This window comes from Trichosurus vulpecula, chromosome 4 (genome assembly GCF_011100635.1).
Source record: "Trichosurus vulpecula isolate mTriVul1 chromosome 4, mTriVul1.pri, whole genome shotgun sequence".
In the NCBI taxonomy this organism is placed as follows: Eukaryota; Metazoa; Chordata; class Mammalia; order Diprotodontia; family Phalangeridae; genus Trichosurus; species Trichosurus vulpecula.
In genome coordinates this window covers 295,004,984-295,023,856 of record NC_050576.1, presented here as the reverse complement: position 1 = coordinate 295,023,856, position 18,873 = coordinate 295,004,984, and the positions used below count along the sequence as shown (strand labels likewise).

Here is an 18,873-nt window from a genome sequence, read left to right as displayed (position 1 = left end):
GATCTTCTCTCTTTGCTGAGAAGATGGAGTTATATTTCATTATCTGTTTTTTTCTTCATTATTTGCTTTTTCATTTACTAAGTGTTTGGTTTCGTTGTTATTGACCATTTTATTTATGTTGTTTTAGTCAATATGTATATTGTTCTTTTGGTTCTGTTTATTTCACTGCTACATCAGTTAATACAAATCTTCTCATGTTCCTGTGACTCCTCATAATCATTATTTCTTACGATAACATTCTGTTACATTCACATGCCAAAGTTCGCATAAGCATTCATAGGAACATAGATGCATAGAGGGCATTTTAGACACCTCAGAGGCCATAAAGTTCACCTTCCGTATTTTACAGATACAAAAACTAAGGCATTTCCCCAATTAATGAGTGCTTCATTTTCCCCTCAGTTCTTGGTTACCACAAGAAGCATTTCCATTAATATTTTGGTATTTGTTGGAACTTTTTTTTTGTCTTTAACTTCTTTGGAATAAATACTCAACAATAAGACTGCTGGGTCAAATGGCATGAACAGGTTAGTAGCTTTTGTATAATTTCAAGTTGACATTCAAAATGAGACCAATTCATAGCTTCAACAACAGCGCATTTGTGTGTCAGTCCTCCCTAGCAAGAGAGGCACAATAGTCTCTCTAACATGAATTGCCCACGTTTTCTCTAATATTTGCCATTTTGCAGGGTGTGACATGAAACTTCAAACTTATTTTAATTATATTTGTCTCTATTAGTAATTTGGAGCATGTCTTCATAGGTCTTCATATTATAGACTTCAATTCTTCTGAAAAAAAAAGGCCACTTATCTGTTAAGGACTGTCTCTTGGTCGTCTATATTTGCATCAGTTCTCTACTCTTAGATATCATAGCTTTATCAATGATATTTGAACAAATATTTTTTCTTCGCTGTACATTTTCTTTTCTTATTCTATCTGAAATGATTTTGTTTCTGTGTAAAAGCTTTTTCACTTTATATTTCAAAACTGCCTATTTTTTGGCTTTTGTTATGTTTTCTATTTCCTGTTCATTTGGTTTAAGAATTCTCCTTAGTTAGAGTGAAGAAAGAAATATTTCCTACAAAACTATTTCCTCCCAGCTCGAGAGGGTTCACAGCTGATGAAATTCATTAATATATTTGACCAGGGACCAGACCACTGTACAATGCCCAGGTATAAGGGAATTCAGTGTAAAGACTGTAAGTAACTCTAATCTTGAACTAGTGGTATTAGTGATGGTAAGTTCCTTCATCCCCCATCACCCAATCCAGGTAATTCCTTCCAACCAGCATAAGTCAGTGGCCAAAAGGTCATAAATGCCAACTTGCCCCAGAAGTCCCAGTTTTTATTCCTACCATCTCTGCAATTAAAGAGGTGAGACCAGGGAAGGCCCAGATGTCAGCTGCACTGTTTTTGGAGGCATGATCATGTCTCAGTGATGGAATAAGATAATCCTGCTGATCTATACCCAGCACTTCCAGACCCTGAAGTTCCTACAAAGTGTTCCTTTAACTTCTGGATAAGCTGACTAGACCTTGAAGTGAAACTGGATGGACAAAGGCTGGTGGTGGTGTTGTCAGAGGCCCTAACTTCTGAAACAGGCATAGCCTTAAGGAAAGGGGAATGGTGTTGGTAGGAAAACTCCCACAGAGAACAATTGGGCCCAAAGCCATTCATATTTCATCATGGGTCTCTATGTGGGTGACCACTAGATCTATAATCCAGTCCCTGACTCTTTCCTGAGCTCTGGTACCACATCTCCAACTGCTGATCACATTGTTCAAACTGGATATTCCATAGACACTTCAAACTCATCATGTCTAAAAAGCTCATCATCTTTCCCCCTAAACTCACCCCTCTTCTGAACTTCCATATTTCTGTTGAGAGCACAACCATCCTTCCAGTTACCTAGGTTCATAATCTCAGTCTTCCTTGACTCCTCTCATTACTTTTTACCCCACATATCAGTCGCCAAGTCTTATCAACTCTACGTCCATAACCTTCTCACATCCTTCCAATTTTCTCGACTTACACAGTCATCACCCTAGTTTATGCCTACATAAATTCTCTCCTGAACTATTCTATAACCTGTTCATTGGTCTCCTTGTCTCAAATTTCTCCCAACTCCAATCCAGCCTCCACATAGCCACCAAAGTGACTTTTCTAAAGTATAAGTCTCACTATGTCATTCTGACGCTCAGTAAACTCCACTGGCTCGCTACTACCTGTAGAATAAAAAATAATAAATAATCCTCTGTTTGGCATGGAAAGCCCATTACAACTTGGCTCTGGCCTGTCTTCCCAGCCTTCTTGTGTATGACTCTTCTTCACCCATTCAATGTGGCCTTCTTGCTGGTCCTGAGACATAATATGCCTCCTCTTGTCTCGTGCCTTTTCACAGGTTACCTTTCATAGCTGGAATGAACTTTCTCATCATCTCCATCTCTTACTCTCTTAGAATCTCTAATTTCCTTTAAAGCACATCCCAAGGGTCACCTTCTACACAAGACCTTTCTGGATCCCTCTGATTACTAGTGCCCTCATTCCCAAAATTTATCTTGAATTTATGTATTTATTTGGTATATATTTAGGGGTGGTACAGTGAATGGACCATTGGGCCTAGACTTAGGAAGGCCTGAGTTCAAAACTGGTCTCAGACACTTACTAGCTGTGTGACCCTGGGCAAATCATTTAATCTTGTTTGCCTCAGTTTCCTCATCTATAAAATGCAAATAATAAATAGTATCTACAGGGTTGTTGCAAGGATCAATTGTAAAATGCTTACTTAGCATAGTACCTAACACATGGTGTGATATAAACGTCAGGTATTATTATTTGTATCTGGTCTCCTGCAATAGATTTTGAGTACCTTGAGGGCAAGAATTGTTTGGGATTTTTTTGTCTTTGTATCCTCAACACCTAGGCAAATAGTACGTTCTTAACAAATACTTATTATTGAATGTGAAGTAGCAAACAAAATAAAAAAACCACTGTACATTTCAATGCAAGTTTACAAAAGCTGAAAACATCCTCGAAAACATATAGAAAATAAAATTTTAATTCAAAATGGAGTTCGAATTTTGAAAATTAGCCATTTGCTGCTTACAGGTGCTGAAGTTTTACATATAACAAAAGCAAGCTGCTTTATGCCTCCCAAAAGTATTTATCTAAAGATCAGTATAATATTTACATGTGGAAATGTAACAGGATTTAGTCTTTCTAAAGCACGAATCTTTATGATGGATATTAGGTTACTTTGATAAATTCTGGTTCACTTCGGCATTGGTTCTGGTAGTTACACTGATAGGGGCAGCTAGGTTGGCAGAGAGGATAGAGTGCTGGCTCTGGAATCCTGAAAACTAATCTGTCCGAGTTCAAATCCAGCTTCAGACACTTACTGGCTATATGACCCTGGGCAAATCACTTACCTCTGTTTGCCTCAGTTTCCTCATCTGTAAAATGAGGAGGCAAAGAAAATGGCAAACCTCTCCAGTATCTTTGCCAAGAAAACCCTAAATAAGGTCATGAAGACTCAGACACGACTGAACAACAACAAAAATTACATTGATATTTTAGATTGGATGGGATAGAAATATTACTTTCTAGAGCTTTCTTGTTGTTAAAGTAATGGATGCAGCTTTTATTATCATTTGTTAAGGGATTCAGAGTCTGTGGGTTCCAATAGTTCAGGACAAGCCCATATTTTATAGGTTTTCTCATTTTGCCTGAAATAATGCTTCTCATGTCCTTGAATGCCCACTGGACACTGTTGTTTACCCTTTCCCTAAGGACCCGGTTTACTCAGATTCTGTCTACTGTGATCTCATTGAATGTCGGAGACCAACTAATCCAGGTAGTGAGTGAAAGAGGCAGGATTTGAACCTTCCCCATAGCTTCTGAATCCAAAGACAGCATTTTTTATACTGCATCTTGTTGCCACTAGTAATACTCTTATTTTCCAACCCATTTGTGCACCCACTTAACTTCCATGCTTGCCATTTCGATAACTAGTAAGGGTGATGGCTGCTAATACAAAAAAAAAAAACCACCAGAACAAAAGAAAACAAAAAAACATTTAAACATCCATTAAACACCATAAACTATCCTTTTATTCATCAAGTACCTACTATGCGAAAGCCTCCATGCTAGCTGCTCCTTACATACTCAACATGCCATTAATTTTCCACATTTCATTATATCTTCCATAAAGCATTTGTTGAATATTGTACTTTGGTTTTGTATTATAGTTATACGTGCACATATTATTTCTCATCAATAGACTATGAGCTCCGTGAGAAAAAAGGCCATTTATTTTTGTATCAGCTCCAGCATCTAGAACAGAGCTTTGCTCATGGGAGATGTCCAATAAATGTTTGTTGAATTGGATGAAATTAGATACATACAAAGGGGAACTTAGGAGACTTAAGGAATTAGGTTCAAAGTCTATAAAAAATGAAGAAAGAGCACATTAATCACACACACTGGTTCTATGCAGATTTTGTGATATGGCACACAACCTTAAATATATAAATAAATACATGCATATATATGTGTGTGTGTGTATGAAAATAAAAGCATTAAATTATTTTTAAAATCCAATCATCAACATTTTAACATAGTGCACTAGAATTTTCAAAATTATAATGTATGACTTAAGAAAATTTAGTTCATATTCCCAAAGGGCTATAAAGATGTGCATACCCTTTGACCCAGCAATACCACTTTTAGGGCTGTATCCCAAAGAGATCAAAGAAGTTGGAAAGGGACCCATATGTACAAAAATATTTATAGCAGCTCTTTTTGTGGTGGCAAAGAATTGGAAATCAAGGGGATACCTATCAATTGGGGAATAGCTAAACAAGTTGTGGTATGTGAATGTAATGGAATACTATTGTGCTATAAGAAATGGGGAGCAGATGGACTTCATAATAACCTGGAAAGACTTACGTGATCTGATGCTGAGCGAGGGGAGCAGAACCAGAACATTATACACGATTACAGACATGCGATATCTGTGATGACTAACTTTGATAGACTTGGTTCTTCTCAGCAATACAAGGTTCAAAGACAGTTCCAAAAGACTCGTGATGGAAAAAGCAATTCATATCCAGAGAAAGAATTACGGAGTCTGAATGCTGATTGAGGTAAACTATTTGCTCTCTTTTTTTCTTTTCTTTTTTCTTTTTTTTTTGGTTTTGTTTCTTCTTTCTCATGATTCATTTCATTGGTTATAGTTCTTCTTTGCAACTTGACTATTGTGTAAATAAGTTTAATGCAAAGGTATATGTGGAACCTATATTGGATTACATGGACTCTTGGGGAGGAGGGGGAGAAAATTTGGAAGTCAAAAAGTTGTGGAACTGAGTGTCGTAAACTAAAAATAAAAAAATAGATTTAAAAAAGTTCAATTCAATTTAGTGTTTTGTAACAGATAGTGTACTGGATTTGAATCAGGAAGAACTGTATTCAAACTCCATCTTTGACACTTAGTAGCTAAGCAATCATGGGCAAGTTACTTTATATATCAAGGCCTTAAATGTTACTTCTGTAAAATGGGGTAGTATTTCTAATACCAATTCCATAAGGTTGTTCTGAGATTCAAAATGTCATGTGGTATAATGTACTTTAAAATATTAATGAGCTATATAAATGGTCAGCAATTCTTATTAATTAATGAACATTTATTTAGCAGCATGGCATAGTGGAGGTAGCACTGCATTTGGGGGATTCCATAAATGCCTCTTGACCTGTGTGACCTTGGATAAGTCACTTAACCTCTCTGCCTGTCAGTTTCTTAATGTATAAAGAGAAGGTATAGACTTGATGGAACCCAGAGTTCCTTCTAGCTATAAGTCTATTAACCTCTAATTCTACCAGGTAGGAGGGGTATGCCAATTCTGGGAAGAGAGGCAAAAATGGAAGGTATACTCTCCCCTCAGGATGCTTACATTCTACTGGGTTACATCATTTCTAGTGATTCATCCATACCTAATTATTTCATATTGTAAACATATAGTCAATATCACTTCATCTTTTCTCACGTTAATTAAAATAAATTAGCCATAAAAATTAATCATACACCAACAGGGGTTTGCAAACTAATCGGAATATACATTAAGATCACAGAATTGGAAATGCTAGAATTGGCAGTAACTTTGGTGCTAACGACCTGAATATCTTCAGTATTCTGTTTCTGTTTCCTCCTCTGTAAAAGGAATGGATTGGCCTGGATGGCCACTTCTAGCTCTCAATCCATGATCCTGTAATAGTCTAGGCCAATTCTCTCATGTGAGCCCTGAGGCCCAGCAAGGTTAAGTATACAGCCCAAAGTCCCTGTGTTGGGGGCACAACCAGGACTGGGGCCCCTGTTTACTGTCCAATTGCCAGTCTCGTACTCCTGCCTCAGAGGGCAGAGTTTTTAGCTGCTCTGAAAACAAAAACACTATCGATTAAAAATACAAATGACTCACCGGATGTTGTTGTTTTCAATTTTCTGGCCAACATGGCTTTTGCCTCATTCTCAATCACCATGGCCACAGCAATGATGTTCCGTGGGTTAATGGATGGTGTATGCATAATGAGCAAACTGGTGGTGAGATTTAGAAAGGTCTTTCCTGCTATAATAACTTTCACGGTTTTGTGAGCATTTTTCTCAATCAGGGATCCAAATAATTGACACAGAGGAAGCCTAGCTTTGATTCTATCTTCTAGAGACTCAGACTCATCCTCAATATTATCATTAAGTATGATGATAACCTCAGCTTCAAAAAAGGCCTCTTCTTTGACTGTGCACACAGAGATTTCCCGCAGAAGAGGTGCTGCCAGGTCTTGGCCCTCCATCACAAGGGTGCTGAGAGTGTCTCCTTTGAAGTCGTTGTTTAGGAGATGGATGCTAATTTCTTTGTCCATACTGAACACTTCTCCATTGACCAGTAATGGAATCAGGTTGTAGCATGTAGGGCAAGATGCACTAATGAAAATAGGATAACTTCATTACAGATGATAAAATGATGTTTTCCCTTAAATCTTTACTCTCACCATACAATTCTTTACATACAGTAAGACTGTATATATTTTTAACATTTTATATTTTACATCCCTTACATTGTCAACATTTTGTTTTTAACATTTTAATTTGTTTTTAATACCCATACAATTCTGTAAATACAGTTAAGACTGTACATATTTTTAAATGAACAAGCATACACCTAGACTTTGGGTGATCTGTTTTAGGTTAGAGTTCTTTGAAAAATAAAGGAAAGAAATTTTGACTCCTACCTTGCACGAGTCATGAGAAGGTAGTCTCAAAATGACAGATACTGCCTTTTTTCAAATGACTGAATTAAAAATTCCTATTTGTAGGGAGCTATTTCTAATAAACAACCATTTTGCTTTGGATATCCTTTTAAATTTTCTCATGTGAAAATAAAAATGGTCAGGTTTCTCTTAACTATTGTTCATGAAAAGTTGTGGAAAATTTTGGAAAAAAATTACTTACTAAGAAATGTGTTTTAAAAATAATCCAAAATTCAGTCAAGACCTAAATTCACTAGCATATTATAGAACTGGGATTTTAAACCATAGCACTAAGTTAGACAATTTAAAACTTACAATAATATAGACATGGGGAACAGGGAGCTATCTCTTTGTAAAGGCTACTGAACAAACAAAATGCTTGGTGAGAATATTGATTTTGTATTCAGGAAATAAAGAAATGTTGAATACTCCTAAATGGTGCTATCTTGTCAGTAAATTTTCATTTATGTGCATTTTAAATGAGTCACTGAAATAAATCTCAAACGTGATATTTGCCTAATCTGTAGTGGAATTAATCATGCACCCTGAAAAAGAAGAATTGCAATGTAGCAAATAGCCTGGCTCTACTTTCCTACCCGGTGATCCAGACCTTTAGTGGATTGATCTCCTTTTTAAGCTCTCTTTCCTCCTGCTCAATCTCTATATGTGTCTCCAAGTTCTCACCAGAAATAAGCAGCATCTCTTGGGTCATCATCTTTGAGGTGACACCATAATAAAGCTAGACAGAGAGAAGAACTAAGTTAGCACAAGAAGACATACAGATACAAAGACTCATTCTGTCTCATATGAATAGAATGGGGGCCCTATTCCACGGTGTACTCTTTCTGCTGCTATAACATCTGGGGGATGTGATGAGCCTGTTTTTGGAAATTCATGATCATGAGTAACAGAGGGGACCTGCCCCCAATTCAAAACATGGCAGGTATTTTATGACAGTTTCCCATCTGCTTACCTCATGGTGATGAAAAGTCTTTATCTGATACTGAGCTGGAATTGAGTATGTATACAAAAGGCATGCACAGGCCAAATCATGGTCTTTTCCCTGGCTACAGGTGAGGAAGAAATGCTGTTAGCCTCCTGGTGGGGAGAGAGGTAACATCAGTGGCCTACTCTCTCTATAAAAGCTGACATATGACCGTAAATTCATGGTGCCTCAGTTTCTTTGCCTGTTTGTGTTTCACATTTCTGCTCGCTGGTATAGGAGACCAAGATAGTAGGCTACCTTGTGAGCTTCAAAAAAAATCAGAAATGCCACTAGAGAACCAGAAGTTAGAGTACATAACAGAGTTTGCTGGCAACAAATGAGGAACTAGCCATGAGAAACAAGCTGCTAGACCAAAGCCAGTATTTTTAGATTGACCCAGCCAAAATGCTGTGCCCTCAAGCAAGGGAGAAATTTCTCCAAAGGCTGTGCCACACCAGAAGTGAGAGTTCCCCTTAAACCTCTTCGGGGAAAGAGAGTAGGAGCTTTACTCTGGGGACCCAACTTGTCAGTGGAGTTGGAGTTGAGAGAATGAGCTCTAGAGCTAGGTACATTGGCTACATGAAGAAGAAAGAAGAGACGAGAACTTTTTAAAATTGACTGTATTTTCAAAATAAATGTAATAGTGTGAGGCAGAACAAATAACATTTAAACAGATGTTAACTGTCTAACAAGCTTATTACCTGGGCATGCTCCAAGAACTCATTAAATCCTCCCAGAAGAAGACCCTTTCCCCCACGGTCTAGTAATTCTCTCCAAATGATAGGAGAACGTTTGTGACTCCATTTATTCTTCCTACACAGCTCTTTCAGCCATTTCTATTGAAAAAATATGCCAAGGAAAGCTTAATGTGATGAAATTTACTTAAAATCTAATTTTTCTAAGTTTAAATGCTACCCTTTCCAACTTATAAAAGATGTCTTAGTGTTCTTTAAAAAGTATACCTCAAATTTTAAAATGTAACTGAATTACAAATTAGGTAGAAAAGGAAAATATACTTTACATTTATCTTTAAAAAATGTTTTAAAAATATTTTCTTTTCAGTTTGATATTCTTTCCCTCACTTCAACACCTCCCTCACCCATTGAGAAGGCAAGAAATATGATACTCATTATACATACCAAGTCATATAAAACATAGTTCCACGTTAGGCACAAAAAATCAAGAAAAAGAAAGTGAAATTAACCTTTATTTATCAAACCAGTAGTTATTCAGATTGGTCAGTAGACCTTGCTTAGATTGGTCAGTAGAATTAAAATGTCAAGAGATACTAAATATTTTTTAAATGAGACTATAGAACTTCATTTTCTACCTTAAGTGTTATGTTTAAAAAGAAATATAACTATTTTTTAAACTATGCACTAATTTCATGAGCTCATTTGCCCTTTGCTCTTGCTCAGACTTTTAAGAAAAGCTACTTGTCTCAGTTTAGTGGGGATGTTGAATTTTGTCAGGTTCAGAAAGTCAAGAGTAACACAGAGATTATGTTGTAATTATCTGGTGAATCCAATTTATGCTTATTTAAAAATAAAATCAAATGATCAGGTTTGTGTGGCCCTTGTCTCTAAAAGCCAAATTCTAAGTTAAGGGGGACAGTTCAATGTTCATTTGGGGGAAGTACACTTGGAGCCTTTAAAGTACATGCAGTAAAACTGCTCAAAATATTTGGACCTCATGATTAAGTCCTTTTGATATTTGAGTGACTAAATTCTTACTCAATGTCACCATGATCTTCCATAAGCCCTCCCGACTGCCACTATCAAAGGCTTTGATTAGTCTGACAAACATTGTCTACAGACCTCTGTTCTGCTCCTGGCATTCTCTTGGAGTTGTCAGGCCACTAACACCATCTCAACTGTTTTGTGGCCCTTTCTAAAGCCATGCTGACTCTCAGGAAGGTGATCATCTTTCCCATGAGTAATCAGCTGATTGAGAAGGATTCCAGCAAGGATCTTGCCAGCAATGACTAGGAAAGAGATCCCCCTGGGCCTGTCACAGGACAGCCTGTTTTCTTTTCCATTCTAGAGATGAATAATGGGAGCATCCTTAAGCTGCTGGGGGATGACTTCCTCTTGCCATGTAACTTGGAAGATTTCAGTCAGCTTCTGCACAAACAATCTACCCCCTGCCTTGTAGATCTCTGCTGGTATGGAATTAACACCAGGTGCTTTTGCTGCTTACTCAAGCGGAGCCTGATGGCATTCAGTGCCTCTTCTTCACTTGGAGGTTGAGCTAGAGAAGAACTGATTACCACCTGAGGCATATGATCAGCAGCTTTGGCATTGATTGATGACAATCTGTTAAGAACACTATGGAAATGTTCAACTTATCTCATCTGTTCAGTGTGACTCCAGCGTGAACCCTGTGGAGTTCTTGTTTCTCAGTGAATTTCCTTATCATTTTTGTCAAACCAAACTTGATGTTTACAGGTGTCCTGGGCCAGATGCGCAAATGTAGCACTGTATACCAAGTCTCTGAAAGCTGTCTACTCCTGTTCTGCTCCACTGTTGCTGACTGTGTGCTGAATCAGCTTTCCCTCCAAGTCAGCAACAAACTAACTGTTCATGCACAGAGAAATGCTCTTAGCAGATGGTCAAAATTGGGTTGCCCAGAGAAGTTCATCAGCATTGCACTCCAGTTTCATGATGGCCGGCTCATGTGGGTTCTGGATGAAGGACAATGCTCTCATGCTTTCCTGGTTGCCAATGGAGTGAAGCAGGGTTATGCGTTTGCTCCCATGCTCTTCAGCATGATGTTTGCTGTGATGTTGTAGGATGTCTTCAACGAGGATGAAAATGGCATCTAGATCAGCTTCTGCACTAATGGTAAACTATGTAATTTGAATAGGCTACAAGCCAAGACCAAAGTGAAAGGGGAGTTGGTTGAAAAGGGACCTTTTGTTTGCAGATGACTGTACATTCAATGCAACCTCTGAGGCCAAGATGCAACAGAGTACGGATTGATTCTTTGCTGCTTGTGCTAATTTTGGCCTAACAATTAACACCAACATAGGTTCTCCACCAGCCAGCACCACACCATCCATACATGAAACCATCAGTTATAGCAAATATATAAATTTTGAATGCTGTGGATAAGTTCACTTACCTTGACAATATACTTTCCACATAGATGAGGAAGTTGATGCATTCGTTGCCCAAGTTAGCTCAGTGTTTGGGAGGCTCCAAAGGAAATTGTGGGAGAGAAGAGGTGTTAGACTGCCTACCAAACTGAAGGTCTACAGAGCTAATGTGCTGACCTGTGAAACCTGGGCAGTCTACCAGCATCATGCCAGGACACTGAATCACTTCCATTTGAATTGTCTTAGGAAGATTCTGAAGATCACCTGGCAGGATAAGGTACCGGACGTGGAGGTCCTTTCTCAAGCTGAATGGCCAAGCATTCAAACTCTACTAGAGAGCATGAAATTCTGATGAATGGCCACATTGTACAAATGCCAATGCTTACTTACCCAAAAGACTATTTTTATGAAGAACCTGAACAAGGTAAGTGCTCACAGGGTGGTCGGAAGAAGCAGTATAAGGACACTCTCAAAGTCTCTCTGAAGAACTTTAATATTGACTGTGAGACATGAGAAACATTGGCACTGGACTGTCCAGTGTGGCATGCCTGCTTCAAAGAAGGCACTATATTCTATGAGCAAAGTAGAATCATAGAAGCACAAAGGAAATGTGAGCTGTGCAAATCCAGAGCCTCTTCCACTCCAAATGTTCTAATGGAGCACTTGTGCCTGATCTGGGGTAGTGCCTTCTGAATTCACATTGGACTGATCAGTCACCGCAGAACACACTGTACCCTGATTCCAACATTGTGGTATCATGGTCTTTGAAAACAAAGGACAAACAACAACTAAACTCTGTTAAATTGTGGTTTAAGGCATATCCACCTTAAACTGAGTTCTAGTCTGTAGCAAATAATAATTTAAAGAGGTCTCAGACCAAAAAAAAGACAGCGGTTTCACAAATAACAACTGGTTTCCTCAAAAGACATTCAAAATAAAATCTGAAGACTTCTGAAGGAAGACAAGTATTAAGAAGCACTAATAAGTGATAAATACTGAATTCCTAGGGGAAACTAAATTTGTTATCTTTACCAATTAGAAACCACATGTATTTCCATGAGTCATATTAAAACATTTAAATTGGGGTAGAAAAGTTGATCTGAAGAAATTTGCAAGAAAAATCACCACCTGTCTACATGAATAAGCAAAACTTTATTACAGAAAACTAATCTGAAATAGCCAGCTTAACAATTACAATCAAATTTGGATATGATGACTTTTAGTGAATCTAACAGACTCTAATAGTTTCTTACCTCCCAAACATCAGGGCGTTGAGTAATTTTGTGTATCCGGAAATCGGGTAGATTTTTCTGCAGATAATCTGCCAGAAGTTCTGCCTTAGCAAAGTATGGGCAAGCTGCACTACCTGAGAGATCAAATCAGTAGGAGGACAGTTTATGTACTCTGGTGTTGGTATTCTACATTGTTATTCGCAGGTTGCAAATCCCATTTTTGTATTTATGTACATACAAATCAGGTAGAATTCAATTGAATTTAACTATTTATTGAGCACCTACTGTGTGTAAGGCAATTTGATAGGTTATAAGGATACAAAAACAAAAAGAAAATGTGCCTGTGTTCAAAGAGCTTCCATTTTCTTAGTTGGCAGTGGGAAGAATGCAGCATGTACAAAATAAATATAATACAATGTAATATTAGAGCATTAAAAATTAGTACAATCAAGAGAGGCTTCGTGGAGGAGAGAACCTGAGTTGAGCCTTGAAAGAAGACTAGAAAGGCACAGATGTGGCCAGTGCACACTCCAGGCAGAAGGGAATAATCTGTGTGTGTGCAAGGAAGCAAGGGTGGGCTTTTTGAATAGAGATGAATCAGAGAAATGAAAGAATACATTTCAGAGACATTCCCTCTAGTTTTCAACTGCTTTTCTCTTGGATTCCTTCCCAATTGACATTCCAGCCTTAAGGACTGAATAGCTCTTGTCAATCTAGGCACTTCCTTTTGAGTCAAGCCAATAAACATTTATTAAGTGCTTATGCCGTGATTTAGTACAGACACTGTGCTAAGCTAGAAATACAAATACAAGAAAGACAATCCCTGTGCTCAAGGAGCTTCCTTTCTAATGGGGGAAGACAATGTATGAAAAAGGAAGCTAGATAGAACCAAGAGTGTTGCAGATATCTGGCCAGAGGAGTTTGTAAAGAAAGTCTAGGCCCTAGGGGAGAGTCAGGAATGCAACCTGGAAAAGAATGAAGACTTGAGTGGCCTGGGCATGGCCTTTAAAATGGAGGTTCTAGGAAGAGCCAGCCAATCAGAAGGAGGAGCTGCAGGGGTGGAGGTAAGTATTTCTAACGTGTGTAGTCTGGGATTGTAGTGACCTTCCAGAGTTGGAGAGCTTTCTGGGGTATTGAACACCTTAGGTGAGTACAGTGAATTACAAAGTTTAGACATAAGTCAGAAAACCAAGTTTGGAGTCTTGGCTTTCTCAGTTATGTCACTTTGGGCAACTCATTTCTCAGTCCCTCTCCGTTTCTTGATGTAAAAGGAAACGGTTAGACAAGATAGTCTGTAACGAAGTGTCAAACTCAAATTGAAATGGGGCCATTAAGCAGTACATAAAGATCCCTGCTTACAGCATATTGACTTAGAAAACCACATTATAGAACATTATGTTCTATTATACTTTTATTTATTTTGTGAAATATTTCCCAATTATATTTGAATCTGGTTCCAATCAAACTCAGGAGTGTTGTGAGCCACACATGTTTGACACCTTTGCTCCGAGATGCTAAAGCTAAAATAATAAGACATCCTATATGAGAGACAGCACACTACAGAGGAAACGTGAATTTAAAAGATCTGCTCTGCCGCTAACTAGCTAATGACCTACTCTTCCATTCTGGGCCTTCATCTGTAAAATGTGTTTGGACTAAATGATATTTTGTTCCATGAACAAGACACTATCTTTTTGTTCCAAGTATTTTCTCTGGCTGTCCCCCATGCCCGAAATGTTCTCCCTCTCCTCATTTCCACCAACTGGATTCCCTAGCTTCCTTTAAATCCCAGCTAAAATACCATCTTTTACCAGAAACCTTTCCCAGTCTTTCTTAACTCTAGTGCCTTCCCTTTGTTAATTATTTCCTATTTATCCTGCATATAGCTTGCTTTGTATATATTTGTCTGCATGTCATCTCCCTGGTTAGATTGTGAGCTCCTTGAGGTCAGGGACTGTCTTTTGCCTCTTATGTTCTTCAGCATTTAGCACAGTGCCTGGCACAAAGTAGCCACTTAATAAATATTTGTTGATTGATTATCTATCTATAGTAAAGCTGTGTCACCTATGACACAACCCTTATCACTACATTCATATGCTGGCAGAGTACAAGCCCCAGCTGGTCCCACTAGACTGGAAGGGCTTCAATAACAGGCCTGGTGATAGATTGCATTCCTTTCACCTGAGAACCAAGCTAGTTAAGCTTGTAGACACAGCAAAAGGTTGAATTTTTTGGTCACTCTGAAGAATCATCTACTAATTTGCAGAGGGACTTGGAGTTGGTAGAGGGGGTACTCATACTGACAAAACTGTAGATAGGTCTTTGAAGTATGCAAGGACACTGTCCTCAACCTACCCCAGAGGAGGGAGCATTCAAATCAGATTCTTTATGTTCTAAAACCTACGAATTTGTCCAAGGAACAAAGGTTCAAGCCAAAGTGAAAATAGGACCAGGCCATTCTGGACTCCTCTAATTTACCCAAGAACATGTACAAATCATTCACATCTTCCCTCAAATATTCACCGAACATGAGGTGTTGCACCAAACATATTCACAATACATTTCCTAGACTATGGTAGCTAACATCCCAAGATGACACTACCGACATTCATCAGGAGCTCTTCACTTTTTTTTTGTGCCATGGATACAGAGGCCTTTGGCACTCTGGTGAAGCCTGTGAAACTTTCCCCAGAATATTTTTAATTGCATAAAATAAAATGACTAGGATTACAAAGGAAGCTAATTATACTGAAATGGTTATCAAACTGTTTTTTAAATGAATCCATGGACTCCAGTCTCAAGCTCTTTCTCTTTATTTGATGTGGAAACCTCTTCCTTTGAACTATAATGCTTGGAAGGAGAAAAATTTGGGGATGGAAATTTTGGAAAACTGGAGGGGAGAACCTAGAGAAGAGGTTCCCAAATTATTTGGCCTGCTGCTCTCTTTAAAAAAAAATTACTCAGTACCCTCTTGGAAAGAGAGAGAGAGGGAGGGACAGAGAGAGAGGGAGGGAGAGGGAGGTAGAGAGAGGGAGAGAGAGAGAGAGAGGGAGAGAGACAGAGAGAGAGAGAGAGAGAGATGTTGCTAAAGCAGTAAAATAATTCTTGCTGGAGAAAATGAGACTTTAGCTAGGCCTTGAAGAATGACTAGGATTTCAGAAAAGCAGAAAAGAGAAGAGATAGAGCATAAGCAGGGGGCAGCTAGGTGGTGCAGTGGATACAGCACTAGGCATGGAGTCAGGACCCTGGGCAGGTCACTTAACCCAATTTGCCTCAGTTTCCTCATCTGCAAAATGAGCTGGAGAAGGAAATGGCAAACCACTTCAATATCTTTGTCAAGAAAACCCCAAAAGGAGTCGCAAAGAGTCAGGGATGACTGAAACAACTGAACGATAACAGTAATACAGCATAAGCAACGGCATGGGCGTAATATGTGCAGAAGATGCTGAGCAAGCCTAGCCTGCAGGAGAGTTGACAATCAAATTGTATAAGGAGTGTAGGATAAAATGATGGACCAAGGAATTTGTAATCGAGGAAATGGGCAATAGGGAGTCATCGTCATGGACGGTTCTTGAGCCTGGCACGATGGAAGTGTGTTCTTAGAATCCTTAGAAGATTACTCTGATGGTGGTGTTTAAGGAAGACTACTCTGGTAGTGTTTGAAGCAGACAAGAAGTAAGGAGAAAATGGAGTCAGGGAGAGCAGCTATTGTAGACAGTGAATATAGAAAAGAAGGGATAATTTAATAAAAACTTTCCATGAAGTAAAAACTGGACTTTGTGACAAATTAGATACAAGGATGATAGAAAAGAAAGAGTTGAAAACAATTCCCAGGCTAAGAGCCTGGAAAACTAGGGGAAGGGGCTACCACACATGGAATAATTTAGTTTGGGGGCAAAGATTACAAACACAACTTTAGATATTGGCTTTCGGTTGTCAATCAGATGGCTTGACAGCTAAAAATAAAGGACTGGAGTAGAGGAAAGAGGTCTGAAATCTAGATATAGATTTGAGGACTGTGTTGAAGCCATGGGAATGACTTAGAGAACCATCCACTGTCATTTACATATAAGGAAACTGAGGCACAAAGAGGTAAAATGACTAAGGCCACACAAGTAGTAAGAAGTAGAACTGAGAGGCAAATCTAGGTCGTCTGGAAGAACATTAAATTTGTTTCCTGGCTTTGCCACTTACTACCTGGGTAAACTTCGGCAAATTATTAAACTTATTTTGGATGTCAATTTCCTCATATGTAAAGTGAGGGGGCTGGCTTAGATGACTAGTAAGACTGCTTCTCCCTCTAAATCACATAAATCCTCTGACTCAAGAATCTAGTGTTTTCCCCCACCATTCTAAGATCTTCGGCATACGGAGACAAGAGCATGGCTTAAATACAAGTGGATGGGTACCGATGAGGAAACTGAGGTTCAGAGAGGTTCTAGCCCCGGAGTGACACAGCTCGCAAAGGGCAGAACAAAGTGGGTCCTTCTCGGGTCCTTCTCCAGGGAACAAGCAGCTACTTCTTTTTTTTCCAAAGAGAAAGGCTGTGAGTAGTCGGACTGCAAGCAGCGGGTCATTGCGATAGAAACTGAGGGATTCGTGTGTGTGTGTGTGTGTGTGTGTGTGTGTGTGTGTGGTGGTGGTGGTGGTGGTGGTGGTGGTGGTGGTGGTGGTGGAGGGGATGTCACTTACCCGCAATAACGAACTTGGCCATGACCACTGTAGGAAACAGCCGGGATTGGGAGAGAAAGAATAAGGCGGGAGTACAGAGACGCGACGTCGTCTCCTAGCAACCGTAAATGGTGCCGACCTGATTCGTTGCTAAGGAACGCCTACGACGCGTTCTGGAAGCCTCGGGCAAAGAAACTCTGTAGCTCCGTCGTCTGTCTCCCTTTCCCACTCCCCACCTCTCCCTCCGTCCTCCTCCTCCTCCTCCTCCTCCTCCTCTCTCTGTCTCTCGCAAACACACACACACACACACACACACACACAATTTCCTGCTCCGAGGTCCTTGGTCATTGCTGCTGAGATGGCGTCTTTCCCATCAATAACACGCCTTCTTGAAATGATTTGGACACAAAACCCCCGCTAAAACAAAACAAAACAAAACAACCTAGGTTCGAATCTTGATTCTGCCACTTCATTCAACAAGCAATTTATTAAGCTCTTATTATGCTCCCGGTATTTATGGTCGATGCCTGGGATATAAAGGCAAAAGTGAAGCAGTCTTTGCCCTGGAGGAGAGGAAGATCCTGACACAAAACAGTAAAAGCAGAGTGGATACAAAGTAATTTGAAGAGGAGGGAGCGACAATTGCTACTTCGTTAACTTTGGGCGAGTCACAACACAACCTCCATGGGCCTCAGTTGTCTTTGCTGTAATATATAAGAGTTGGATCTTAGGTCCACTGAAATCTTTTCCAACGTGAAGGCCCTCTTTGGCTGAATTTCTGGTCACGGAGGGTTTTTGACCCTCGGAGGAGCCCGTAAGTCTCGCGATACTCGCCATGCGGCAAGAGGAAGTGTCATGGTGGCCTCCAGGATTTCCTTGCTCAACACTCTAAGGTGAGTGGAAGTTGAGCGGTTAAACTTGGGGTTCCGTCTCCGGGGAGGACAGTGACCAGGTTTTCTTTTGGGAAGTGAAATTCTCGGTTCATGCTGGAGTGGAGAGAGCGGGGTAGGTCAGGGTTTCTCGCCGGAGTTCCCCGTGCCCGGCTGGCAAAGCCGGAGCCTCCCCCAGGGAGAATTGCCTGGGGGCTACCGGTCCCAATCGGAGCTGGTGCCCCGAGGGGGCCCAGAGCCTCGGGCCTGCGGAGCTAACATTCCCCCCACCCCCCAAGTTGGGGCAGGAAGCGGGGGCGCAGCGCGCGCGGCCCTCGGGCTTCAGTGTAGCGCGGGGAGTGGGGCTTTTATTCTCCGGGCATCCCCGGGGGAAATCCGGCTGGTTTCTTAATCCTGTCCTCCTCCCCACCTGCGGATCAGGTCCTGAGCCTTTCTCGCCTTCTTTGCCTCTCCTTCCCAAGGCATTTCTCCTTCGAAGGAGTTTAGGAAACACCCACGCTTTTGGTTCCCCTTTCAGCCACAACCACGTGTAACAATCACCCCCTCCCCCATTTACCGTACCTACTATGTTATTCTTAGCATTTCTTGGGTACCAAATGCAGACACTAAAGGCTTCTTCCTTTTTGACATTTTTGAAACATTTGGTACTATAGCCAGCCTTTTCTTTTAGATACTGTTTCACTTCTCAGCTTTCACAGCATT

The 18,873-nt window shown here is 39.9% G+C and overlaps 2 protein-coding genes across 3 annotated transcripts in view; one reads left to right on the top strand and one right to left on the bottom strand.

Annotated features, from left to right (window-relative positions):
* The window catches only part of MDH1B (malate dehydrogenase 1B), a 32,659-nt gene extending 15,286 nt beyond the window's left edge, over positions 1-17,373 (bottom strand). The window contains exons 1-5 of the mRNA XM_036757883.1: positions 17,303-17,373; positions 12,632-12,744; positions 8,983-9,117; positions 7,893-8,035; positions 6,471-6,970 (exon numbers count right to left, since the gene is read on the bottom strand). Coding sequence (XP_036613778.1) covers positions 6,471-6,970; positions 7,893-8,035; positions 8,983-9,117; positions 12,632-12,744; positions 17,303-17,324 — 913 coding nt within the window. The 5' untranslated portion in view covers positions 17,325-17,373. The remainder of the gene's footprint in view (positions 1-6,470; positions 6,971-7,892; positions 8,036-8,982; positions 9,118-12,631; positions 12,745-17,302) is intronic.
* Positions 17,374-18,104: 731 nt separating this feature from the next.
* Positions 18,105-18,873, top strand: part of FASTKD2 (FAST kinase domains 2) — a 32,024-nt gene continuing 31,255 nt past the window's right edge. Inside the window, exon 1 of one of the 2 annotated variants that reach the window (XM_036757115.1) lies at positions 18,105-18,174. The gene's annotated coding sequence lies outside the window, so the exon portion shown is untranslated. Of the gene's footprint in view, positions 18,175-18,211; positions 18,287-18,873 lie in introns of those variants that run through there. The other variant, XM_036757114.1, reaches the window with a different exon arrangement.